General features: G+C 43.2%; 2 protein-coding genes across 4 annotated transcripts in view; one reads left to right on the top strand and one right to left on the bottom strand.

Moving 5' to 3' along the window:
• The window catches only part of UBE2F (ubiquitin conjugating enzyme E2 F (putative)), a 65,962-nt gene extending 40,699 nt beyond the window's left edge, over positions 1-25,263 (top strand). For 2 of the 3 annotated variants that reach the window (XM_064660374.1, XM_064660375.1), the window contains one exon: positions 10,217-23,220. In XM_064660374.1, the coding sequence (XP_064516444.1) occupies positions 10,217-10,333 (117 nt within the window). In that variant the 3' untranslated portion in view covers positions 10,334-23,220. Of the gene's footprint in view, positions 1-10,216 lie in introns of all 3 variants that reach the window. The other variant, XM_064660376.1, reaches the window with a different exon arrangement.
• Positions 25,264-26,096: 833 nt separating this feature from the next.
• LOC135417533 (RNA-binding protein 44-like) overlaps positions 26,097-27,733 on the bottom strand; it is a 36,937-nt gene continuing 35,300 nt past the window's right edge. The window contains exon 17 of the mRNA XM_064661856.1: positions 26,097-27,122. Coding sequence (XP_064517926.1) covers positions 26,867-27,122 — 256 coding nt within the window. The 3' untranslated portion in view covers positions 26,097-26,866. The remainder of the gene's footprint in view (positions 27,123-27,733) is intronic.

Raw genomic sequence — 27,733 nt, forward strand, 5'->3', positions numbered from 1 at the left:
AGTGTATATGTAATGCATGTGCTCACATGCACAGTGTCTATGCAAAGAGATGTGCAAATGTATCTATATACAAATAGTTTTGTACAGAGACATCTGTGTCTGACAGATCCTGCAGGAGAACCTTGTCAGCACGGGAGTGTGTGGCATGGAACAGCCAAACCACATGTACCTCAAGCTGCCTCCTGTGTTTCTCCCAGAGGAGATGACTCAGTATTTCACTGAAGTCATTTCAGATTTGAAATGGTGGAGTCCCTCTGCTGACATTCCAGGCTAAATGTGGCTGCCCAAGAGGTTAACAGTTAATCCAAGGCCTTGCCTCTGGCTATTGAAAATGCTGGGTTTTGTTCAGTTACACAGGCTGGTTTTAAGTCATCACAAATGACTCCTGCCTTGCAGATGCTGGAAGAAGTCACATCAGAAATATCAAATCCTTATTACTGATTCTTAGAAAACAGCTGTGCTGGGAGTGTTTGTGTTAGATCAGGCTAGAAGGGACAGTTGTGATCCCTTCCTGTGTAAGGGACCTCTTCATTTTTGCATTAAATCTGTGGCTTATAACTGAGCTCACAGTTGTGACTTTTGGGGGAGCAGCCTTGTTCTAAGATGTAAAAATGATGCAAAATTCAGAGCTTGAGTTTTATAATGCATTAACCTCTCTTACCTGAGATCTGAGTACACTTTCAGCTTCCAGCCCTCCAGGATCAACTTCAGCTCCAGTTACTGAACTTGGTCCCTTCCAGCTTCCTTCAGCCAGGGAGCATCAAGTCTTTTATACAAATTATTTTTTAAAGTACATATGATTGTTTATGTAGCTTTAGTCATAAACTTTTTTGCCAGGTGCCAGTGACTTTTTGGAAGGCTGTACAACAAATTTGGGCAGAGTCATCAACATTTGTTTTCACAAATGTTGGACAAAGAGGTTATCTCAACATTCAGACTTCCTAGCCCTCTGTATCCAAAAAAACTACCTTCTTATCAGAAGTGTTCTAGAGACCTATGCTGTAACTGGTTATTTTTGTCAAAAAGCCTTTTTGATGACAGCTGGTGTTATCTGCCGTTTTGTGTGGCAGAGTTTTGCAGAGGTAGGACTCTGTAGTTGTCTGCATTCAGTGGGACTGGTCAGGTGATTTCCTCATCATTGAGATCCAGTTTGTAAGGCTTCAGTTTTACCCATTGTGAGCTTATTTTATGGTTGTCATCAAGGAATATTGGTGTTCCAGAGTTTAGGGACCCACATGGTAATATTTCTCCATGAAGGCAGTGACATGTCCCCCCTTCCAGCTTATGAACTCCACCTCATGTTCTCTTGTCATCTTCTCATGTCTCTTGGTAACTGTCTCATCACTACTGGGGTGCTGTTTTTCAGGTCCCCCGCAGACCTTCTCCTCTTTACCACCAAGCCCTGTTGCTTCAGCCTCTCCTAGTGCCAAGGATAGAGCCTTCCTTAATCTTTGTTCGTGAAGCCTAACCATCAAAGTGCCAAGGCCTTCCCAGCAGTGCTGTTCCCAGCCCAAGCATGTGGGACTGTCCCCATGCAGGCTCTGGGGGTGTCCCAGCAGTGGGCCTTTATCTTTGGCCTTGCTGGGCCTCCTGTGGTGGCTGTTGGCCTTTCTTCCAGCCCATGCAGGCCCCTCCGGAGAGTGGATTTGCCCTCTGATGTATTGACTGCATCCTCTTTAGCAGATCTGTATTTCTCCAGATCTGCTGCCAATTTCCACACTCAACCAGTTTTTAAGCTGAAATCTTCTTGCAAACTCGTTCACTGTGACTTTTGGCATTTAATAAAGCATTCAGATAAAATTGTAGGTTCCCCTTGTTTGGTTTTTTTCCCCCCTCTGCCTTCATTTAACTCATAATTGTTTCCAGCTTAGGGGAAGTTTGCATTGTTCATTTTTGCAGCACTACTTTTTAGAACATTCCTGGTACCCACACTGCTCTGCAGTTAGGTCACAATCGCTGGAAGATGATCAATCATCCTCTCTTGGTTTAGAGCTCAGTAAATTGAAATAAAGGATGACCGATGTCTCTGTGTAAACTAATCACGGTGTTTCCCAGTGTTCAGTCTTCTCACACTGATACAATCTCAGTAGTTTGGTGGTATGAGTGTAATTGTTGAATTTAAAGAAGCTGTTACTAGTTAATGAGCTGAGACTGCTTTGGATTTAGCAGAGACATCAGCCTATCAGTAATTAGATGAATGACCAGAGCCATTAATTGTAAATCAAATCAATTCCACGAATTCCAAAGCAATAAGCAAGTGTTGAAGTTTTAGTGACTACTCATTTAAAAACAATGAGCTAAAAATTGCAGGATTTGCAGTTTTATACAGTGAACAAATAGAACTTTATTGACTTGCTCTCTGTGGCAGCCAGGTAGGCCGAATACTGAAGGAACAGGGATATAACTTGGTCAATCAAATGAGCTTAGTAGTTCAGGACTTGTGTATTCCTGAGCTAGAGGTGCTGTGGGTGCAGTGTCTGTGATTTGTTAACTGAAATCTAGAGAATACTTTCCATATGTCCATCTGTCATGGTTGTTTTGAGATACTACCTCAGGACATTGCAATTCTCTGGGGCCCTTAAAAGCCCTTACATTTCCTAGTAGTGTTTACTTTGGCCAAAAAACATTTCAGAGCCATATGTACACCACACAACAGGAAGATTCATTGCATTCTTCATGTGGCTTAAAGTAGAAATGTGTTTTCAAATACTCTTTAGCTTTCTTTTTCGCCTAGACCTGCCATATGAGGAATGCTAATGCTGTGTCCTGTTTCACTTGTATTTACCTTGTATTTGGTGCAGTTTAAAAGGCTAAAGCACGTTTGGTCGTGCTGCAGATGAGCAAATACTGATTTACTTGTTCATCCATGGGATCTGGAGTTGTTTCAGTAGGAGAAGCTGAGTAACATCACCCTGTGTTGTTTCCCTGCATGACCTTCCCATCTTCTCAGTGAAACTCATTTGTCAGCATTCAGTGCCTAGAAACACTTCATGCCATGTCCTTGGGAATGAGTAAGGTAGATTGCACTCCAGGAGGAGTTTTTTACCCTTGAGGAAATCCAGCTTGTTGTATTTACCTGCAGCTCTGAAGTGCCAAAGCTGAGAAGTCTAATGGGAATAAGTGTGTGCTTGCCAGGAATCCATCTTAAACTTTTTACTTAGTTTAGTGAGTCCTGATTTTATTTGCATGCTCCTTGGAAAGCAGTGACATAAATTTCCAATTTTAAAGTTCGGGAATGCACTAAAGGGTAGGTGTTCATTGCTGCCTCCAGGGCTCTGGTGATCATTAGATCAAAGAAGGTCATTAACCTTTTGTGGCCATCCCTTTGCTCATCCCAGCCAGAGGAGTGGGAGCTGCTGTGAGACTCATCATTAACTGGCTCTGGAAACATCGAGTTGCTCTTGGATGTGGAGGGGTCATTTTGCTGCTTCCAGCATGCAGTCCAGGTGCCAACTGTCCTGATCTGTACCTGCTTTGATGCATTTCCCAGTTTCTGCCTGGTTTTAAAAAACATGTGGCACACCAACCCTGTGCAAAAAAGGGGTCTTGGTTTTGCCTTTCTCCCCTCTGTCTTCTGCTTGTGTCAGGAAAGGGAGTATTAATTGCTTCCCTGCCTTTTTCATAGCTACTTTAGTAGCCAAGCTTGGAGCTGTTGTTTTGATACTTTAACACTGAATTATTTTGCATAGATTTGTGTGGAGGAGTTTGATTCTGGATTGACTTTTGTGATTCTTTTTTTTTTTACTTTTTTTTTTTTAATTAAAGGTTTCTCTTGGTAATAAAGAAAATAAGGGGTTTTTTCCAGGGTTATTTCTGTGGAGATGAATTTATAATGTTCATGGTATTATGAAATCTGAAGCTGCCTCTTAAGGTTTCCTCTTAGGATTTTAATTGCCCTATATAGCCTCAGTTCCTTAGGAAACTAGGCTTAAAAAAAAAAATCTCCTTTCAATTGCTTGCAGTCTTTGGAGGTTGTTTTAATGAATCTTCTGGGATGAACGTTTTCCTTGAATTACTTGAGGAGTGTCGCCTTGTCTTTACTAGTGAGAGCACTAATCTAATTCCATTAGAAATTCCATTCATAATTAGGAACAGTTACTGTCTACGTATTTCATATTTCACTGAAGAGCTTTTATAACCTTTCATAATTGTGTGCAGTTTTTTTTAGAGTCCTTAAACAGCACACAGTTCAAGATTTTTATAGAACAATCTTAATTTCTCAAACATTTGCCCTGTGACTGCCCCATCCCTGGAAATGTTCAAGGCCAGGTTGGACAGAGCTTGGAGCAACCTGGTGTAGTGGAAGGTGTTCCTGCCTGTGGCAGGGGGGTGGGAGAGATGAACTTTACGGTTCCTTCCAACCCAAACCATTCTGTGAAACCCTTCCTTGGGCAACTGGGCAAGAACCAGCAGTGACAATATGCAGTGCCTGGACCAGATACCTTCTGAAAACAAGTGAGTCATTGAAGGAGAAGGTTGTCAGCAACAGGTCTGTAAGTAAGTAATGAGCATAAATAAGGAACAAATACAAATGTGTCTGTAGAAGATCTTTAGGCATCCCTTTGGAAGTACAGTGAGCTGAATTGCCCCCAGAATTGTCCCTCTGTAACTGTCATTTCCCAGGATAGCCTCTTTAGTTCTGGAGCCACCAAAACCCCGCAACAACTTGGAATGGTAAAACTTCTTTTGCACCAAGAATGATCTCATCCCTGCTGAGTTGGTTTTTTTTGGTTTTTTTTTTGCTTGTGGGTTTGGTCTTTTTCCATCAGAAGCTAAGTCTACTAAGAGCCTACTAAGTTTGCTAAGTCTGGCCTGGGAAGCACATTCTCAAAGTGGAAGGGGATTTCTGTTCTTGTGTCTCACTGCAGGTTTTATCTAACACTATAAACCAATCTGCCACACAGACTGGGAGCCCTGTTCTTTCCTTTCCAAGCTATCCCACGAGGTGCTAAATACAGGAGCTGGCAGATTTGGGATCTTTTATCTCTGAGTAATTTTGTCCTCAGACTGATTATTCCTTCAGACAGTTAAAAAGTGCCAGAGCTCACCGCCTGTGTATGATTTCAAATCTGCTCCTTCTAAAGGCTCTTCCAGAATAATGTCATGCCCAGCTGTACTTTTATCCTCCTGGCTTTTTATTTCTGTGCTTGTACATAATAAGGGCATAATTACATTTAGATTTAAGTCTTCCTTGAAAATCCATTTTTCTAGGTAGCTCAAGAAATGCATTTGAAACTAAATAATGTCTTCAAATTTGGATTCTTCTTTATCTCTTGTCATTGGTCACTTTGAAGTTAGTCATCTTGATTAATGTAGTTTCATATCTCAGAAGATCAGTCTGTTTGAAATGCTCTTTGATGCATCTGAATGGAAAGCACAATATAAATGCTGGGATGTCAGAGGCGTGTTGGATCCTCTAAGCAGACAAACAGTAACACAAAATAAAATTAAACTCGGAAGTTTGGAGGAAAAAAATATTCACTAGCTGTGTTTCTTCACCAGGTGTTCTGGTTTAAAGTAATTCATTTAAGTGACCTTACAGTAACTTTTCTGTTTCTCTGTCATACTAGCTCTTTGCTATCATTTTTACATCAAAGGCATTCAGGTAGGCATTTGAGTACTTAGCTTCTGCAGAGATTCTTTCTATTCAGAAGAGAGCAGGTCTTTTCCCTTGCCACTTCTCCAGACCCATCCCAAACTTAACAGAAATAGAAGGAGCAGCTGGCAGTGGCTGTTACAGGTCTTCAATGTAGACCTTTGCTGATGGAAACAACCCAGTGATGTGAACTACTGCCCTTCGCTTGGGACACCAGCTCAATATCTGTGTTGGAAAGGAACGAAGGATCCGCAGGAGGATTCTTATTTATAACTTGCTTATTTTCTTCCTTACCTCCAAACTGCTTAGACTCTGCTTTTCTGGGGGTTTTATCTTTGACTTAGTGTAAAACTCAGGGCCAGTGTGGTTTAATTCCTTTAGGCTACAGAGCCCGAGGGCAGAGGTACCATGACCACTGTAGGGAGGGCATCACTTAGTGAGTTAACTTCCCTTGCTTTAAGCATTTGGGTTGGTTCACCTCTTCATAAATGGAGACTGAGTGACCTGCAAGAACACTTCTTCAGCTTTAAATTAGTTGGGTTTGTGTAGCTGGAAGCAAAGTCTTTCCTGCAGATGTTCTTCATGGGTTTTCTGCTTGCTGGATCTGTTAGTAGTTAAATGTCTTGAAGTTAATCTGTCTGGGAATTAGAAATATTAACCACTGATCTGTAGTGATCATTGGCCAATTTGGGTGCAAAACAGTTTGTTTGGATAGTAGTCACCAAAATTATCCAAGATTCTGTAAAAGGCACTTCAATGTAAGACGCATTATATAAAATATAATGAATAAAATTTCATGGTCCATGGATACTGCATCTTGTCACTGTACAGTTCAGAGGAGATAATATTTGTGGTAAAAAGCACTGGAAATAACTCTAAACAAGCACTTTATTTTTCAGATAATTATGAATTATGTGAAGTTATGTGTTCCTGGGATGAGCAGTGTTCCTTAAAGTGAGAACGGTTGAAATGGTTTTATTTTGCGGAGTAGCAAAAGCATGTGGGTGGGTCAGAAGTCAAATACCAGCTCTCTGTTACCAGAGTTTTTAACATGTTTCCATCAGAATGCTTGTCTCTTTATTGGATTGGGTCCAGGGAATGCACTCCAAAGGTTTTTAGTGGCAAACTGTTTTCTTTAATGCCTTCCCTGAGGAATTTTTAAAAAATAATGCTCATTTAATTCATTCATGCATTATGTTTAGCCCAGTTCTCTTTGTCAGGCTTTTCGCCCTTGCAAATAGTTTCACAGCTAGCTGGACATTTTTCCAGTTTCCAGACATATCCCTATAAAATTCTGTATTCAAACAGTGACAATGATATATGGAGAATTCTGATCGTTACTTTTAATATTATTAAGTTCAAACACTAAGGGTTTAGTAATGACTCAAGACAGCTGGAAAATTTGCCTTGGAACAGAGAAACTATTTCAAAAGCATTTACTTGAATTTATTTTAAGGTGCTCTTTAAAAACTTTATTTAATTATTAATGTCTTTGAGCTGGTGCTGGAGGAGCAGTGGTGTCAGTTGTGCCAGGTGCTCATAAGTGATGAGCAGATTTTACTGAAGAGCCTTCTGACTAAATTATCTTTCACACTTGACAGTTCCATTGGCTGAAAGTATTTTTGATTAAAGTGTAAATTTTTGAGTTTGCAGGTTGGCTACAGAGGCTTCTTGGTAGCTCTTCTATCCTGTGTTGTGCTCGCTGCTTCTTCACCAAGTGGTGTTTCCTGCACACATGGTCCAAGTGAAGCCCACTCTGGGTTGTGGGAACATCTGGCTGAGTACTCGTGTTTAGAAGGGAGCCTTTGCAGTGCCCCTGTGTCCGATCTGGAAACCATCACTGCAGCACATGTGTTTGCAAGTGCAGAGCTCTGTGAGTTCAGAGTCCACAACTATTGTCTCTTTTAGTTCTGTGCAGGCTTTATCCTACTCATGGGACACAAATGGGGATTTAAAAGGTCAGTACTGTTTTGTGATCCTCCCCTCAGCTTTACAAGCTTAATGTATTTTGACCTGTGTAGCTGAAGTCCATCTCCCAAGACGTGTCACTTAGCTGAATGCCAGTTCTGCCCTCTAGTCCCTCACTGAATACACCCAACTGTTAGATGCTTTGAGGTTGTACTCAGTTATTTTTAAGGGCTTAAAAAAATGGGCACATTCTTGTATCAAAGTTTGTTCCCTAAAGCCTGGCTGGTAACATAATAAGAAACTGAAAGCTGAAAATGTTTTAGTAATAAACCCCTGCTTTCATCTGTCAAGCCAACCAAATGAAGAATGTAGGTGATCAAAGCATTATTTGACAGCCTCTTCAGGATATTGAGAAAGCATCTTCATCAATTATTGGCAGAGCAGAAGGATCAGGTTGGAGTGGAATACTTAGTGGTAGCTTGGAAAACGCAAGTAAAATCATACAGTGCATCTAAATATGCAAAGTTCTGGGTGCCCTGGGCTTCTCCTTCAGCTGAAAAAGAATTGAGACCACTCAGAGTTTCTCAGGATGGATCTTTAGTTTTGCACTGATCTTTCAGCAGCTGTTCCAGAAAACAGCATTAGCTATTGCCCTTCCTCCCTGTCATCGTGGCACATGGAAATGTATTTACTGTTCCTGCAGGCCCCCGGGGTGTAATGAGGTGCGAATACAGATTGTCTGCTGCTCACAGGAACAAAGGCTGACCGAGGGTTGCAGAGGGATGGCAGCTGTTCGAGACTGCTGGGTTAACTGCACCCTAATGTAATCCTGCATAAATGAGTGGAGATAAAACAAACTGGACCTTGCTGCTACTGGAGGGATGTAATATAATATCGAGCTCCAATGTGAGCCTGGTATTTTGCTAATTGTGCAGAGTTCTGGGATCTGGTGTGTCACGTTGCCGGCCTGGTGGCTGCTGCGTGATCGTCAGTAACCTCCAATCCATGACTGACAGCTCTGTGCTGCTTGCTTGAATCTCTGCTTTCATCTGATTTGTTTTGTAATTTATTGAGACAGAGTAGCTTCCTGCTCTAGAACAGCTCAGAGAGACGCATGCGGGCACACCTGTCACACAAAAGCTGCACACGAGGATTTTGGTATGAACACATCAAAAACTGGAGTCAAGAAACATCTTCCACCTTGTGTGGAGTACCTGGTGGTGCTGGCTGTTCCTTGATTAAAGGCAGGGATTTTGTGGCACTTGGTCACACTCTTCTGCAGCCAGAGCAAAAGCCCCTGCTAGTGTTTTTGGGTCTGCTGGCTCTCTTAGCACAATGTGAAGTCTGACAGCATCCTGCTTGTTTGTGTTCTTAGCCACAAAAGCCAGTTTGCACACACATCAGTCAAGCACACTGAACTTGTGTCAAAAGAGTGGAGTTTCATTTGATGACCTCTTGAATCTGGCATAAGGGAGTGGCAGATCAGCAATATACAGAATTTTCTGGAATTTCTTTCCAGCACCATGCTGGTGCTTGACTTCAAATATTACCTTGGTTAGCCCTACATTCATTTTGGCAAAGTAAATGGAGAAAAGGGGATTAGTTACAGCTGCCAAATGAAGTGTTGTCAGGGAGTGGGTCTTTTCTATGGATTCTAGCCCTGTGTTGGCAGACTTTAGAGGAAACTTCAGCTTGAAAAACTTGAAAAATCTTGGACTGCCTGCCTTGTCAGTAGTGTGAATAATTCAGTAACAAAATCTACAAAGCCAGAATATTTTTTCCTGCTGTCTTGAAAGATCTTTATTTCTGTAGTAAAATATTTACCATGTAACTTCCAAATTACTTTCCATGTAATATCACAGAATGGTTTGGGCTGGAAGAGGACCTTCAAGACCATCTTCTTCCACCCCCCTGCCACAGGCAGGGAGACCTTCCACTAGACCAGGTTGCTCTGAGCCCTGTCCAGCCTGGCCTTGAGCACTTCCAAGGATGGGGCAGCCGTGTTAATTTTAGCACTGTTTTAGCACTGGAAGAAAATCAGGCTTTCTGTGAGTTCTCTAGGAACAATTCAACAGCCATGTCTATTCAGAGCCCCCTATTCAAGCATCCCACTGGATTTCCTCATGTGGGGATATGGTTATTACATGACTACTTCTCTGATTAGATGGTGCTCTCCACAATGTCAGGCACTCTAAGTGGTACTTGGATTACAGACACTTATCCTGGAGCATTGGACAATTGGTTTTACTGTGTTTTATTTGGCTGCATCAACAGAAGCAACTTTTAATGGTTCTGCTGGCCAGAAGAGCCTGTTGGGGTCTGTACTCCCCAGCAGTGAAATGTGAGCTGGAGGGAGCTGGGTTTCTTGCATTGCTGCACCCATCTAACACTGCTTGAGGTATTGCCATATCCTTCAAGTCAAAATAAGTCCTTTATAACTTCCACAGCACTTACAGTGCTTGTCGGAGAAAACAACAGCTGCTTTTGATTCTTCAGTATCATTGAGCATATGAACCCCTGAGCTGAAATCCCTCTAGAAAAAGAAATAGGGATTACATTTCAGAGGGGGACGAGTAAACCAGGTTTGGACATGTTTTTGGATGTTCTCTTTATTGCTGAAAATTCACAGATGTTTGTCAAACATTAGTTTAAACAGGTAGATAACCCTGAAAGATGTAACAAGTGGCAACAAAGATGATCCTTTGGTTTCAGGCTCTTATTTGCTTCATCAGGAATGACAATGAACATTTCACCACTGCAAATTTGGGGGTTTTCTCCATTGGCTGCACTCAAGCCAAGCTTTTCACCTTGTATTGTTTTTCCTTATAATGATTTCAGTCATTGTAAGTAGTTTCATTTTGGTATCTTTAATCATAAACTGAAAAATGGGTTTAAAGAAAAATAGGTTCTTTTTTTTTTTTTAATTCTAATATCATTAAGTGGTTAATGTTGGTTTACAATAGAATTTGTAGATATGTTTGACACTTATGTTTGTGTGAATAGAATGGCATCTGGTGTCTACAAATCTAGTTTGACCAGGCAACATTGCAATTTTGAGCATAGTTTCTTGTGGAGGGGACTTAGTTATCCAAATTGCTGGAGCCTTGAAGCAGATGAGGACATTATCACCTCTCTCTGCTCAGGTGGCAATGGCCAGAGATTTTTGGGTATTCTCAATTCACTCTAAATCAATTTGAGTCAATTAACTGTAAATTAAGTTTGAAATCTAATGCCTAGCTCTTATTTAGGGCATTTCATCAGTGGAAACAAGCATGCTGATGGAGAGCTCATTGTGGTTTTGGGTACTCTGCTGTTGAGAATTGTAGTGATGTAGAGAAGAAAATGATTCTCTCTGGGTAGGACAATAGAGCAGTGGGGGGCTGGGCATTCATTTGGATCCTCTTAGTCCTGCATTAATACCCTGACATTTAAATAACATTCTGTTCCTTATCCTTTCCTTAATTTTGACGTGAATGTCTCAGTCTTTCTGTAATGTTCCTACACAGATAGCCTTTCTCACCTGTTTTATCTCTGCTCTGACAAGTTCAGTTTTGAAGGAGTAAAGACAGACTGCTTTTCTCTGCTGTGCTACCCTTTGTACTTGTAGGTGCCAAAGGTTCCCATTACACAGATAAGCTAAAATGCACAAGGGAAGAAGCAGCCAATTTTTTAATTTAAGTTTGACATTCTGCTTTTTTTTATTTGCCTGCAAAATAAATTCTTTTTCTGATTTTCAGGACTGAGCTTGGCCTGTGGCTTAAATCAGCATTGGACTGCACTGACTGCAGTCACAGCTGAGACTTATCCTGGCTCTTTTCTCTCTTATGTCTTACAAACTCCAACCCTGCAGGCAACCCATGGTTGTGATAAACAGAGTGAAGAACATTTGGCGAGGAAATCAGTGCAAGACTTAAGTCTGAGTCCCTGGCAGTAAGTCCTGTGGCTGAAGGAGTCAGATACCCTCCCTGGAGGAGCCTCTGGCACTGCCTCACGCTGACAAAAAGAGGCTCTGCCAGGGTGTTTGAAACCATTTCCCCTGTGCTGCTGAGGGGAGAGTTGCTCTGAGTGGCTTGGCAGTGGCTTATGATGAGTGGCCGCTCATCCATGATGTATTGACTCTATTCTACAGGCAGTCTCAGCTATAATTCCTTGGCTGAAAGGAAATTTTTTTCTTGTGTGTGATTAAATGCCCATCTTTTTAAAAATAAAAACAAAGATTGCCATCAGGAGGGTAATTTCCTGAACAAGGCAGTACACTACAGATAGCTACTAAAATAGGTGAAAAGGGAAAGGAAGCTTTTGCCTTATCCTTAAAAGCAATCAATTTAATGTGAATAAGGTAAGTTGCTGTAAGTGGGGAGAGATTCAGAACTGCGAGGCGCGTCAGGTTTAAAGTAATTTTTCGATTAAGGTTTCCTAGACCATAAAACTGTAATTGGGTAGAGGAAAGAGGGGAATCCATTCGTATATTTTAAACTGAACAATCTGGTGTTTTACATATTGGAATATGAGATAATAGTAATTAGGTGTAGAACAAAAGAGTTTCTGTGGAGCTGAGCGTAAAGGAATTACTGAGTTGACAAGCCTGACGCTTTCCTCCTCCATTCCCCAAGATTAAAAATTATACTTTTTAACAAAATGTTCCTGTGTTTGGTGTGTCACCGTGGTATGGATAGATGTGTCAACCTCAGTGCCACTCTTGCTTTTGAAGGATTTCTGTTTTCTATCCTTTCACTTCTCTGATAAAAGTTGAATATCATTTTCGAGTCTGTCAGTTTGATATTCTAATAACAGCAGCAGAATAATTTGAAGAAATATAAAATGATGGATGATGATAAAACTGAGTAAAGAGACTCTGGAAAATTTTACAAGACAGCTCTCAGTCTGCATGAAAATAATCTTGTGTTTTTAAGGTAACTGCAAGTTAAAGGTCTTGATGGAAACATTTCTGTGTTCTTTCTTGCTTATGCTCAGTGTAACACTCCATTTGTGTCTCATCAGGCCTGAGTGGAGTGCAAGGATCACCTCCCTTGACCTGCTGCCACTGCTCAGTGTGGCCCAGGATGGTAGTGGTTGTCTTTGGTGGTTCATGGTCAGCTTGGTGACCATCAGAACCTCAAGGTCCTTCTCTGCAGAGCTGCCTGTCAGTCCCCAGCGTGTGCTGGTGGGTGGCGTTGTTCATGGGCAAGACTTCGCATTTCCTTTGTTGAACCTCCTGAAGTTCTGCTCTCTCTGGTTCTCTGGCCTGTTGAGGTCCTTCTGGATGGTGTATCAGCCACACCTCCCACTTTTATGTCATCAGCAAGCTCTGTCCCTTCATCCAGGTCATTAATGAAGATATTGAACAGTGCTGGCCCCTTGAGTGCTCTGCTGGGACTCTGTGCTGCTGAGCAGTTGAGCAGGTTCAGTCCCCCTGCTGCCCATTTATCTGACCTGTCCTGAATCAGCTTGTCTTAGAGCTTCCCTCAAGTGAACCTTTAGCAATTGCTTTGCTTCTTAGTCTTTCTTTGGTAAAGGAATAAGGCTTCTGCAGTAATACCATCCATCTATCCCCTCATCCCAACCTCCCCTCAATCCCTGTAGCTTTTAAACACACACACCGATTTCCATCAGACTTGACAGAGCAGCAGAGTCTTTACACGCAGTTGCTGTAGCTGCCACAAAAACTGTCAGCAGCAGCAGCAAAGAGAGTGAGCCTCCAGGAAAGCCTCCCATGCCAGCTCTGCCAGGCCCCGCTCCGGGTGGGCTCCGCAGGCATGTCCAGCTTGGAGCAGACCCTGAGCTTTGCCCTTCATCAGCTGGTGCCAAGGAGACCTGGGTGAAACCCAAGGGGGCTGGAGGAGGCAGAGGGAACTACAGTTCTTGCTGGGAGGGAGGAGGTGATGAAAGGTATCAAAAGGTGGAGGGGGCAAGGAAGGCAGTAATGATATTTGCAAGTCTGGAAGTGGCCAGATTTTGCTGTCTTTGCTTGCTAAATGTGTGTCTTGTAAAGGCCTTTCTGATTATGCTTGACATTCCCAAGCAGGAGGGCTTGCAAACAGACTCTTGCACACTAAGAACTTTATTCCGGTAAAGAGAACTACCCACAAGCCACTCAAACACCACAGGGAGTTCCATTGCTTCCTACTGATCATGAGATCTGCATACTTTTACTTGCAGTTGTCTTTTTTCCTCTTCCATATTTAGCCACATTGGAAGTACTTAGGGAGCACACTGCTGAATACATGAATTTTTAGGGGATTTTGTACAACTCTGATTTTTTCATTTTCAGTGCTGCTGGCTCTTACTCCCGACAGTGGAAGGATACGTGCTGTTAAAATTGCTAAAGAAGTAATTGAGGTCAAGGCTTTGAAGCTACTGCTTCATCATCATCTTGCATTATTAATTCTCAAGGTTTACAGAAAGAGTGGCATTGTAAAACCCATTATAAAATTGTATACAGTGTCATGCTGGCTGCTCTGCTTGCGTGCATTCTGCTCTCCTTTTTGTAACATCTCACTGGATTACCTCTTACCATTTTTAGTTGTTTTCATCTGTAAAGTGGATTTCTCCTTCTCTACTTTCACCTCTTCCACGTGATCTTGGAATTACTCTGATGTGAAGTTTGTGAGGTCGCAGTCTTTCTTGGCAAGAAATTACAGTGAAAAAGAAAGTTCCCAAGAGTTTACTGTGGGATCCAGGGCTGTGTCAGAGGAATGGTTTGAGGTGATATAGCTATTTCTATACCCTTAGAAACAGTAAAAAGATAATATTTTTAAAACAGTGTAAGAAATGTTTTGCCAAATGTGGTGATTTCTACAGTACTTCAGGAATCCCTTGGTCTTTGCTGGGTTTCCTGATGCTGCATCTGCAGTTGAGATATGTCAGGAGATGTCAGGACAGCTCTCCAGACAGTGCTTTCCCTTGCATCTTTCCCATGAATCTTTGTAAAATCAGTGCATTGTAAAAATGCATGTGTTGCTTAAATTAGCATAGTCTCATCCTTGCTGTGCTGTTTACTTACTCCTGTTTGAGCTTCATTTGGACTTGGACCCATTTCTGTCCATTGTCTAATATGGGGTTTTCCACTTAACCTCATCCCCTTGTTTAAATTGATAGCCCTGCACCAGGCCTTGACATCTTGAAATCTCTCTTCCCAGTAGGAAATAGCTGCTTCCAGACATTTTCAACAACACTGCTTTTTATTTCTAATGGTACAAAACTGTGATGTGACGAAAGTGTTCTTAACCTTCTTAAGGTAAAATAACACACTTATTCCTGGCTACTGAATCAAATATCTATTTCCTGATTTATTTTATAGGGGTTACAAAATTAGGATTGTTCTAATTAAATGCACCCACAAGGTATATCTGAGGAACTGAAGTATATCTTCATGTTAGGTCAGGCAAGCCTGGCAACTCTGGTGTAAGGAAGCTTTTCCCCCCCCACATTTGTAATGAATCCCAAAGTACTGGTAACTGAACTTGCAGCCTGGCTTTCCTGCCACTCAGACATTGACTGCTCCACACACCAACAGGGTTTTAAGCAGAAGGAGCTTCTCAAGGGAAGAACTTGATCTTAGAGGCAAACCTCAGCTTTCCAAGCTTTTACCACACTGGAAAAGAATTTAGCCCGAAAAGGCTTTCAGAAGGCTTGATGTGGGTTTTTTGGAAGCTATTTAATATTTGTTGTGGGGTTTTTATTACTCTCTGATTGCAGCTTAATGTCTTATTAAGAACAACAGTTCCATCCCAGTCCAAAAACATCTTTTCATAACAATTCTCCCTGTGAGTCATTACATTTATTTATCTCCGTATTTATCGCAGTAAATCCTTCACTTCCTCTGCACCCCCAACCACCCTGTCTGGTGTTTGTTGTTCTCTCTGAAACTGAGGCAGCCACAGTAGAATACATATTTGTTTTTCTGCAATATTCCTGCATTTACAGAACTGCACTGGGGTTTTTCTTGGATTGCCTCCTCATTTTATGTTCCATGTCCTTGTTACAGCCTTTGAGGCCTCTTCCCAGTGAGCAAAAAGTACATTAAGCAGCGTGTGCAAATGAGCAACAGCACAGCTGCTAATTGTACTAACAGATGTAAATACGAAAAACATTATTTTTCTAATGCTACAAGTATTCATAGAAACCATTACCCATCTTCCATAACACTTTGATTGTGGATGGAGCCTCTCTCAGGTTCAGCAAAGTTGATTAAGCTTTTGCAGATGCTTTGATTTGCTGAGGTAATGGTAGAAATGTGGGAGAAATGCAGATGTTTTAAAGCTTTTGTTTTAGGTGCTTTAGGCAACTAAGTGGCTTAAAAGGAAAGCTTTTGCTTTGCATCCTTTAGAAACATTCATGACTCTTGAACAGGAACATATGGGAGAGTTGCTGAATGCCAACAAGGAGTCTGAACTCTTGGAGCTGAGTTCCCCCTGTGCCTCACCTGCCTGGTCAGGTTTGTTTGAACATCATTTGCCTTGAGTAGAGTATGACTTGCAAAAACCCTCTGGCCAGACCCAGGCAACTCCTATTTCCTCTGTGCTTGTAATTTATCCATTAAGATCTCAGATCCCAAGGACATAACGTCTCTTGGGAATGAGTGGCGTCCTCCTGTGTGGAAGTGCATTTGCCGCTCAGAGAAGGTTAACGTCAGTGTAATTGGGATAATTCAGGTAATTTTCTTGAAGGGCTTTTCTATAACTCTTTCCAACTGACAAAGGGGCCAGTGTGCCTGGCACCAGCCTTGGGAGCCTTGGAGGAGACCAGCTCCTGACGTTGGGCACTGAGTGACCAAGCAGTCTCTGTGCCCCCTGGCTTAACTCCAGGGAGGTTTTCTTTGTTTTCAGCAACATGGGCAAAATCAGAAATGGTAACAAGGAGTCAGTCAGTCCTGGCAAATCCTGAGCCATTTGGCACCGCGGCCGTAGGACCAGACTACTCACAAAGTCTCTACCATCTGCTTCCAGCCAAGCTGCTCCAAAAGCCAAAGGGTGGATTTGGCAGGACTCAAGACCTACGTCAGATTTGATCCAGGGAACAATTTTTCTTTGGGAAGCTGCATTGCCTTCCTCATCTGGCTCCATTCCCTCGCCTTAGCACAAACAGGATTTAGATGTCGTTATCCCTGGCTACCACAGCAGCATTCACACTCTACCTCCCTTTCCTCTTCCAGTAACTTCAGAGAGTGCTTTTCTTCCTTTATCTTTGCTCCACCGGGAGACAACTGGAAATTTGTGGAGGCATGATGGAAGTGGTTCCTATAGGAGATGTGAAATCTCAAACAGCCTTGCTGCTCCATGTTGAGCATGTTAATGCTTTGCTCTGTCCTTGCAGCACATCTTCAGCTACCCTGTGTCCTGGCAGGCAGGTCACTGCTCTCCACATCAATTCTGTAACCTACCTCTGCGTAAAGGTGTTTTTCAGAAAAAAGGTCCAAAACTTAGTGTTTCTCTTCTTCCCCACAATGCTGCTCTTTTCCAAATTGCTGCCGTGGTGTGATTTGTATTTGCTTGTTGGTTTTTTACCCCTTGGAGTAAAAAGTCACCATTTTTTCCTTTTAGAACTTAGCTGCTAAGAAATCTACTGAAGCATTTTCTCACCATTTTGCAAAACGATAATTGCTTGATGTCTAGAAACAATTATAAAATCTGAAGTAGAGATCACAGGCCATGAAAATTGATGTAGCTTTGATTGCACCTGCTAAGCACAGGAGCTTGTGGGAGAGACCTCTGTATAAGTTTTTCACCCCCCACTCTTCTCTTTCTTCATAGAACTAAAATTTAATTACAGAGCTTGGAAAAGTCTTCAGATCTTGTAGAGACTGAGCTAAATAAAACAATGACAGGGAAATGAGAGCAAGGCAGGAATATGAATTGAAAAAAACACCTCACACTTGAGATTTTTGTATTACTCAAAAGTTTTATTCAGCTCCTTTTTAAATGGGAGGGGACGTGTGGGAGCTGAGGGGTGTGAATACTGATTTCCCGCAAAGTGGAAAAGAAAGAAAAGGTGGATTTAAATATAATTTATAGGGCTAATGGGTAAATCTAGCTGGTTATTATATCTTCCTCCTTAAGCTTTGACTGAGCTGAATAATGTTGTTTTAGTGGTGCTCAGAAGACCTCTTTCCTAAAAACTTTGAGGAAAACTACAAGGTCCTGGCAGAAGTTGTTTGGAATTTAACCTTGGTGAGAAATGTTGGATTCCAATGGTGTTCTGTTAAAGTAGTGCTTTTTTAATTATTATTGTTTTCTTTAACACAAAAGAGGGAAGGGCAGCAGCAATTGATTATTTTTATGATCTTTTTCTGTTTCCATTTGAGTTTTACAGGATTGTAGGTTTAAAGGATGTGAAGGTGGATGAGAGAGTTTGTCACAGTGTCTGGGTGGTTGTAGCCACAGCTGAGGGACATGTGGTATGGAGGGACTGGCCAGTGTGGGCTTCAGCCTTCAGAGAGACAGAGAGGGGCAGAGTCTCTGCTCTCTAATAAACTGAGGTCAATACTGTTAGTAGGAAGAAGAAAAATTTTGCCAAATACTGCAGTGTGTGAAGTGCCAGTAGTGGGTATATTAAGGATAGTAATGAGCTTAATCTGCTTTAGTTTGGTGTAGAGTTTTTTTATTTCGTTTGTTTGTGGGATTTTTCTTCAGTTTCATTTTGTTTTATTTTTATTATTATTACTACTATTTTTGGGTAATTATTACATATACATTCGTTTTAAATAAATAAAAAAGATTCCCAAGAGAAAGTTTCCATTACAGCTTTTCCAGACTTCTCTGGTAGCTGTCACAGAAGTATTGTGTTTGTTTTGGATTACTGAGCAGATCTTCTTTGGATTAGAAATAAAAGCTTAAATAAAACACTAGCAGTTAATCAGTATAACTTAGTGCAATATAAACAGTTGAAAAGATAAAGGCTGCCAAATCAGGTCAAAACCCAGTTTTTGAAACAGCAACTCATTCTTGAGTGTGTGCTTCCATGTGCTTTTAGAAATGGCAGGATGTAATTCTCTTCTGGGATTTGGGGCTCTACAGATCCTCTCCCAAGTGCTCTTCAGTAGAATCACAGAATGATTTGGGTTGGGATGGACCTTAAAGTTCATCTCCTTTCAACCCCCTGCCATGGGCAGGGACACCTTCCACTAGACCAGGTTGCTCCAAGCCCTGTCCAACCTGGCCTTGGACACTTCCAGAGATGGGGCAGCCACAGCTGCTCTGGACAGCCTGTGCCAGGGCCTCCCCACCCTCACAGCCAAGAATTTCTTCCTAATACCTCATCTAACCCTGCTGTCTGTCAGTTTAAAACCATTGCTCCTTGTCCTGTTTATTATATATATTTAGTATTTGCTTAAAGGTTATTTACTAAATCTCTTTGTTGAAATACAAAGGGCAATTTCTGTGGGATAAGTTTTAGCTTTACAGTCTCTACTGTAGCCAGTTCTCAGCTCAGAAATATGCCATGATTTATATTTCATATTCTTCCCCCACCGATTTTTGAGTTTCCCTTTGATTGATTGTCCCCATCTGATTTTCATCAACTGAAGCAAGGATTTGGCCAGCATTACTCATGTAGCAAATACTTCCCACAGGGTATTGATGTACTGCTCTGTTCTCCCTCTCACCTCTCACAGCTCAGGGTGCTGCAGAGCTACTTTGGGTCTGGTCCAAACCAGACCTGTTTGGAACAGGTCCTGTTCTGTTTCTGTGCTGTCCTGGGGTGGCCATCATTCTGAGGGGTTTGTTTCCCGTCCTGCCCACGAGGCCAGTGTCTAATTTCTGTCCCCAAATCCCAGGGCTGTGTTGCACAGAGGAGGTCTGGCTCAGGCACAGACCTCTCCACCCCTAAGGCAGTGTGGCAGGTATTGCTCCCAGACAGAAACCCAAGCCTCATTCCTCCTTGGCACATCTCCAGAGAACCCAAGGGCAGCTTTATCTGCCCTAACAGTACAGTGAGATTGATGAAGGGCAAATGCTGGTAGTTTAAAATTAGATTTCCCCTTTGAAAAGCTCCTCCATGTGGTGTTTCCAGGACTCACTGATGGTCTGTGTCAGAGTTTAATGACTGGCTGAGTCGTTTCTGGTGAAGTTTCATGTGTTACACCATCAGTGCTTCTGTTCTACAGGGACAGTCAGCCCTCTCCCCTTCATCAGTATTTGGCCTGATGGCTCTGATGGCATGGGAAACTACTTGGTGTAGAGGCAGGCAGCTGTGCCTCCAGCCAGGCTAGCAGTGGGATGTGATCCAGGTCCAGAGGGATGGGGCAGGAGCCCCACTGGGCACAGCCGTGGTCAGTGAGGGTCAAGGGTCATGTCAGTGACTGTTTCTGCTGAGGGTCTGGCAGGAGCAGAAATGGCCACTGACAAGAGCTGCTTTGATGGGGGGGAGTTCCAGCAGCAAACCTCCTGACTCTTCTCCCTCTCACCATCAGACCACAGGACTTTATGCTTTTCTCATCTGTCTTGGCATCAAAGGATGCTTGGGCTCCAGGGCACTAATGCAGAGCCAGGCTTGGGTACAGTTCCTTAGAGTCTCCCACAGGACACAAGCTCCATTCAAGGGGTAGGCTTTGTTTTTTTAATAAGAGCAGATATTTTGTGCAACCTGCCTTCTAGCCTGTCTTTCTAGTCCTACACTTAGGATCTGTCCTTGAAGGGATGAGTCCTTTTTCTTTCCCTGAGCATTCCTAGCAGGATTTTGTATGCACCTCTTTATAATGCAAGATATGTGCTGCTTTGATTAATTTTTTTTGCATTTGATTATTCAGTGCTGCACATAAACAGATGTGCACAGAGAGAAGTGCTCCCTATTAATCAGGAGCTGCTGAGCCATATGGCACGTGAAGATGGAGTGTCAGCTCTGGGATGAGCACCTTCTGTTCAGCAGCCAGGTTCACATCCAGGGATTACTGTGTTAATATATTCCTGCCAACAGTAGGTCCTTCATCCCAGGCTGCCTGAGTGACAGCGTGGATTTCTGGAGCCTTCCTCCTTTACTGAGGTCTTGTGTTAAATCACTGCTGAGAGCCCCTCTTCATGTTTACTAACCTCGTAAAGGTACAGATGAAAAGGCAGAGGGTGCTGAGCTGTCTGCACTGCTCTCAGATACTGCACACAGAGGAAGGTGCAGTTGGCCCTGTTGCATGTCCAGGGGTATTTCTTATTCTTGTTCCCAATTTCTTTTAGTGACCCATCTCTTGGAGAGACACAGGAGTAGGAAATAACGTACAGTAAGCCCTCAGTTAACTAATTAAGTTTCCGCAACACTGGGAATTGTAACTGCAAGTATTAGAGACCCTGGATGGTTGTAAAATGAGGAAAAAACTACTAGGAAGTGTCACTGTTTGGGTTATTGTAAAAAATCAACGTTATTGCCAAGGTGGATCTTACTGCCTTTATGGCTGGCACCCTGATATTTAGCTCTGTACCCTAGTAATGAATAGATTCACAGAATGGTTTGGATTGGAAAGGACCTTAAAGCTCATCCAGTCCCACCCCCTGCCATGGGCAGAGACACCTTCCACTAGCCCAGGTTGCTCCAAGCCCAGTCCAACCTGGCCATGGACACTTCCAGGGATGGGACAGGCACAGCTTCTCTGGGCAACCTGTGCCAGGGCAAGAATTTCTTCCTAATATCCAACCTAAATCTACCCTCTTCCAGCTTAAAGCCAGTAAGCCATTGAGGAGTCCAAAAGGTTTCATCTGTCAGGTGCAATGTTGTGACCAACATGCTCCAATGTTGTGAGTGCCCCAGACCAGGCTGACAGCAGGCACAAATAACCAGTAAATGAGTGTTCCTGCACTGTTTGCCATGATGAGTTAGTTTGTATCTAGGTAGTCCACAATGTACCAGAGCTGAAAACAAATTCAAAAGGTCAATTTTCTTTTTGTTTGGGTGGTATTTTAACAGACTCGAGGTACGTAGAGGTGGTTCTTGCCTGGGGCAGCCAGAGATCTGTGACACTTTAATGTGATACTCAGCTATCATAACTTTCATCTATAGCTTGAAATTGCCTGGTATTAGAAATTTCATTTAAAATGAAGATGGTATTAGCTCTGTAGTGTTAGGTTTTTAACGCACTTCACAGTTGTACAAGCGTGGAAATATGTGTGCTTGCAGCAGAGTTTAAAAGTCACTACACAGAATATTGCCTTTCATAGGTGCCATATTGTGCCAAAATAGGTGCTCCTTTCTCCTAAGAAGAGCAGGCAGCCTGTCCCTAAGGAGGAAAGGGATTTCTGCAGCCCTGGCTTCTATCAGCAGTCAGTGCTTGCGGGGCTGCTCACCACACCTAGAGCTCCTGGTGCCAAGGTGTCAGGCATCTCCAGGTGATTTCTTCTCACTTCTGCTCTCTGCATTTATTTCTGCTGAAGCTCAGATCCATAACTCTCCTGAGAAGAGCCTTTAGCAGAGGGTGTTTTTCCCCTAAAGTGCATTTATATTTTTGATACAATATTTTTGGCCTTGAACTGCATTTTAAACTTCTTTGAGATTCAGAGCACTTTGCATATAGTTCATGGGAATCTCTGCGATGCACTTTATCAGCTGGCAATCGAAATTGTGAACAGCTTTTCTGGTGGATCATAGTTCTTTGATCCTGTGATTTGGGACTTTACCCATAGGATAAACTATCTTTTCACTGGTAGAAAAACTCAGTGGCAGAAAACCAAACTGCGATAAAGGGAGCTGACATGTAGGTGTTTGAAGCGTGGTGTTGGAGCCAAGGAAGTATAGATGCATTCCAAGGCTTACTAAGGCAAAAAGGCCATATTACTGCTTTGTCCTGGTGTTATGTGCAGTTCTTTGCTGAGTGATCTGTACCAGAACAGTTTGTGTTCAAAGAGTGTCGTTTTACATGTCAGCAAACCTGGAGCTGAGAAGTGACACTGAAGCAGGATCATGCCTTGTGATTCCACAGGTTGTGGCAATGGGACTTTGTGCCCTTTTTAGTAAAAGCAGAGCCTTGGCTCTGCTCACCAGGCAGCTCCAGCACACCAGGACAGTTTTCAAAACCTCTTAATCTGTTGCATACATTGGTTTTTTAGGGTTTTTTTTAAACAGATGTGAGTATATAAATTTCCCAGGTTTTCCTGCTTTATATTCTAGCAGCACACAAAATGGGGAGCTGAAAATCAAGCAAAATGCACTTTGCTATGAAAGCCCCACTTGACTCTGGAGCACAGGCACCTCAGTGTGTTTGGGTGGAACATACTTAATACCAGGCTGTAAGCATGGAAGGCAAGGCTCAGGCTCGGAATAACATACCAGGAATGTGGCATCGGCCTGACATCCCAGTTTGGACAGGGATCACGTCATGCCAGAATTTCTCATGCTTGGCATCTCTGTGCTTTATGAAGTACCAGAACTGTGTGTTTTCCCCTAGACACAGAGGTTATAAAACAGTCAGACTCCGTTTCCATGGGAAACTCTTTGCCCAGTGCATTCCCCAGAGGATCCCTGTCAGAACGCGGACACCTGTTAGCAAGGACTGGACCGTCAGAACCTGGGTGTCTGCGAGAGCAGTGGACCTTTCCCTTGGTGGCAGTTTCACACCCTACCAGTGCCAGTGTGGGAATGCATAGTCCCACAGGAATCCATCTCTGCTGTGCTCGGGGTAACTGTGCCTGTGCTTCCCTCTAGGAGGACTTCCGGAATAAAGTTGAAGATTACATTAAGCGCTACGCGAGATGATGAAGGGAGAAGGATGGCAGGACCATGGCTTCCACACTAGAGTTGTCCTTAACTTCAACAACAACAATAAACCAGCCCGGATTGTACTAGTCCTGTGTCCATGTTGTACTGAAGAAGAAAAACTAACTTCATAACCTGTCCATGTTCAAAGGAGAGTTCAGCATAAATACAGCAAGAAATTGTGTCTGTTGGTTGAAAAAGTTGTTTGCTTCCTTTTAAAAAATGTTTACTCTTCTGAACTGTACTGTATATCCTGTTGATGAGATATGCTTGAGAAGTTAAAGAAATCACTATTGAAATTGTAATTACACTTTTTTTTTAACTCTTGCCTAGTCTGGAGGGGGGAAGGAAAACAAACCCAAACAGAAAAAGTGGCGTGTTTTTGGAACACTCGGAGTTGGCAATAAATGGTCTCCTGTGAACCAAATCACAAAACTGTTGCCTTCGATGAGCAGAAACAATATGAGCTTTTCCCAAGAGTCACTCAGCTGAGGCTTAGAGCTTGCCAGAATGCAAGTGCAAAATGAGATTCTACTTCTGGTATTGAAATTCTCAATGCTATTTAATGTAAGTATGTTTTTGTCACAGTTTGGAATTTTTACATTATTAATTTCAGCCCCTGTTTGGGCTACAGTATTTTTTTTTGTTTCTATTCATTGTGTGAAGTAGTTAAAAAAATACAGGCTAATGGGTAACTTAAGTAAATGTTTAGTACTAGTAAAAATTACATATATATTATATATTTCTGTAAAAATTTAATGGAAGGGAGATTTTTTTTTTTTAAGAAATCTACCTTTGGCTTTCTGATCTGGATGTGGTGAGGGAGCATGAGATGCTGTTTGATCTGACAACAGTAAATTCAGGCACCGTTACCTGGAGAACACCTAATTGTGTTCTCCAGATTCCTGCACTGGAAGGGAATGATGGAGCTGGGACCCATAATACACCACACCCCATCCGTGCACGCTTGGCTTTCTCAGCGACTGGAAAGGATGTTGATGCTGTAATTGCCTTTTCTGTGAGGAGCTGTGTGGCAGACACAGTGTGTGTGAGCAGGGAGCCTGCAGGAGAGAGTAGCATGTGCCTCAGGAATCACTTCAGTCCGTGTGCCAGAGCTCCCTGGGCATTGTCTGGGACTGAGATCACGCAGAGGGAGGTGATGGAACTGATTCGAGCTTTTATAAACCATAGAAATAAATGTTTGTGTGGTTTTTTACAGAGCAGGTGTGTGTGTGACACTTGGGCATCGACTGTTGGGTTTTTACCCCTTCATTCTTTCCTGCTGTTCCTCTGCAGACGCTGAAAGAAATCAAAATAATCTCCATCATGAGAGATGGTGGCAGAGCTGGGGTGCAAACTGTAAGCACAGTACAACTTTTCATGTTTTAAGTTTTCCCTGTGCCTTTTCCCTTACAGCTTCACAGGCTCCTGTAGCTGTTACTGGAGGTCTGGGAAAGCAGGGAGATGAAATGCAGGGATTGGGATGCAGGAGGAGAGCTTCACCTGAGGATAATAGTGCCACCGTGTCTGTTCACAGTGAAACATGGATCAGCCTATTATTTTAAGCAGGCAACTGCAGTGAGAGATCTTTGCTGCCCAAACAGAAATGTCAGGGAAGGTAAGAAGTAAAACACTCACAAAAATAGAAAGGTTGGGAAATACATCCAGAAATACATCAGAAGAATTCTCTTTTTTTTGAGCTGAAAACTCTGAACCAGTTTTCTGTAAGGAAGATGAGTAATCCTTGCTGTAGTGGCACCCTGGTAGTGTTATCACCTTCCATCTTTCAGGAAAAGGGGTCAAACTCCCCATTTCTTGGGCTGTCATCCATGCCTAGCTCCCAACTTGTCCCGGGAAGCCGCTGCAGATGCACCAGGGCAGAGCAACTCCAGGGTGCTGTTCCAGGAGCCAGGAAAGCTGTGCCAGGGTGGGCAGCAGGTTTGGGGTATCAGAGAATAAGAGCTAGAGCTGCAGCTCTCAAAGCCCATCCCCACCTCCAGAACAATCCTGCTGTTAAAATCCTTCCCTGTGTTTTTGCTTGCCTGGAGGAGATGAGCAGAATAATAAAGTTTGGATACTGTTAAATACTATTAGAGTAAGGTGTTTTGTGCATTGTGCCTTCTAGCCTGTCTTTCTAGTGGTCCTACACTTAGAATCTTTTCTTTGAAGGGATGTTAAGAGTCCTCCTTTCCCTGAGCAGGAAGACCTGAGCATTGGTTTGTGCCTGTCCAGGAGGCACAAGGCCAGGAAAATGTTACACCTCATCCTCATCCTACAAGAGCCTCACCATCCAGGAAAATAAACTGAATTAATTTTTCCTGAACACAAGGAGCTGGGGGGGTTATAAATTTATAAATATATGTGTATTTATATGTATTTCTGTGTATATTGGTAGAATCATAGACTGGTTTGGGTTAGAAGGCTGGGTGGGTTAGGCAGAGGGCTGTGTGTCCCACTGCCTGGCTTGTCCATTTGGGAGGGCTTTTTGGGAAATGTGAGAGCCCGTGGTAAATAGCAGTTGGGTCTCCCCAGGGAACCCTGAGCCAGCAAGGTACTGAAGGGGTCTGGAGTGGTCTAGACCTGTTGGGGATGGCGGAGACCAGTGGTAGGGTTGGGGGTCCCACCCCATCCCAGGTGCTGCCCAGTCTCCCACTAACATATGTGACCCCATTCCTGGATGCTGCCAAAGGGGTGGACCCCTGACCTGCCCACCCACACCCAGGAACCCCCCTCTAGGGATCCCCAGGGACCCTGCTGGCTCAGGGGCAGCTCTTCCATCCCCCTCCCTGGGACCCCCAGTGCTACCCAGTGCCCACGGGGTGGGGATCAACACTTGGGGTGGCCTCTGGGCATTAAGGGGGGGCCTTTGACTTCAGCCTTCACAGAAGGGGTGAGAGCTGAGGACTTGCACCAGAGACAGGCACCTGGTTTATGTAGGTATTTATTTATTTAGATAGGAAAAGCACCTTATTCCCATTCCTCATTAGCCCCCCGGGGCATTGCCACAGTTACCACCAGTGCCACCAGCTCCCAGTGCCAACTTTCACCCACTGCTGCCTGTCATCCAGGGCAAAACCCACCCTGTGCAGGCCTTGTCCTTAGGCTGGGGACGGGGGGAAAAGATGCCTTTCCAAGTGTGCTGAACAAAAAAAAAGGGACAAAAAGAGGAAGCCGTGGAGGTTTCTCTGTGCCCAGACCTGCCGGCCTCGCAGTCACATGTCGATGCTGCGCCGGCACTGCGGGAACAGTAGGATTTCAACTCCCCACACCCCCTTTCCTTGTACGTTTTTTTTTTCCCTTTAAAAATTCTTCTCTCTTGGCACACAGTGCTGGGGGTTGCCAGGGAGGAAGCAGTTGGGAAAGGCGGAGCAGAGCAGTGCAGATCCTGGGGTGAGTGGTGCTCCCCGGTATCCCAGGAGAACTCCCAGCTGCCCGGGCAGTCCATGACAGCCTCCCTGGCCCCCAGAATCCCATTTTGCCCAACAACCCTGTCTTAAATGATGCATTCATTGGGAAACCGCCGGGGGTGTGGCACAGAGGGTACTGGTGAAGAGGAGCAGTGGCGATGCTGTCTCTGCTTCCAGAGCTTGGTACCCTCCGTGATGCTCCTCTGCCAGGGTCTTCCCAAAAAAACCAGGCACGTTCCAGGGGAGATCCCCCCGTCGCTCCCCTGGGCTGGCCGCGGGGCGTTCCCTACACGATGCCCTCGCTGCGTTTGCTCCTCCACACCACCAGCGCGGTCATGAGCAGGGTGACGAGCACGGGCAGCAGGATGAAGGGGCACAGGACGGCGTTGGGGGGGTCGTGCAGCGCCCGCCCGGACGGGGAGCAGTTCCTGAAGTACTGTCTGTGCACGGCCACGAAGAACTCGTCCACCTGCCGGTTGGGCCAGTAGCAGTCGAGCCTCTCGGCGATCAGCACCGTGCAGTTGGTCAGCTCCCCGTACGTGCTGCAACACAGGCAAGGGCACCGGCTGGCACCGGGGGGGCACCGGGGGGGCACCGGGGACCAGCACCCGGACACAGGCACACCACCTCCCCCCACACAGCAAAAAATAGTGTGTACACCATATATAATATTATATAACATTAAATATATCATTTACAGATAATATACAGTACATAATATATATTATCTATTATCCATTATATAATGTTTATATTATTATATAATAATAATCTTATTAATATTCAGTAATATATTACTGTGTTATAGTATAATATACATAATATGTATATTCATATTATCATCATTATATTTTGTGTTATATTTTATTTATATTATATATTATATAACATGCTATTATACATTATATATTATACACTATATATATGTTATATAATAATGTATGATTATAATAATTACATATATAGACAATATAAAATTATAAAATATAAAATTATGCAATACTTAATATACACTATATAATTTGAATATAAAATATGTAATAAAAAGTATATACTATTTAATTTATAATACGTAACATATAAAAGCCATATAATATATAATATATATGATATATAAAATATAGCCTTGTGCAACATATTATGCACTTTCTAT

The sequence above is a fragment of the Pseudopipra pipra genome, chromosome 7 (assembly GCF_036250125.1).
Source record: "Pseudopipra pipra isolate bDixPip1 chromosome 7, bDixPip1.hap1, whole genome shotgun sequence".
In the NCBI taxonomy this organism is placed as follows: domain Eukaryota; kingdom Metazoa; phylum Chordata; class Aves; order Passeriformes; family Pipridae; genus Pseudopipra; species Pseudopipra pipra.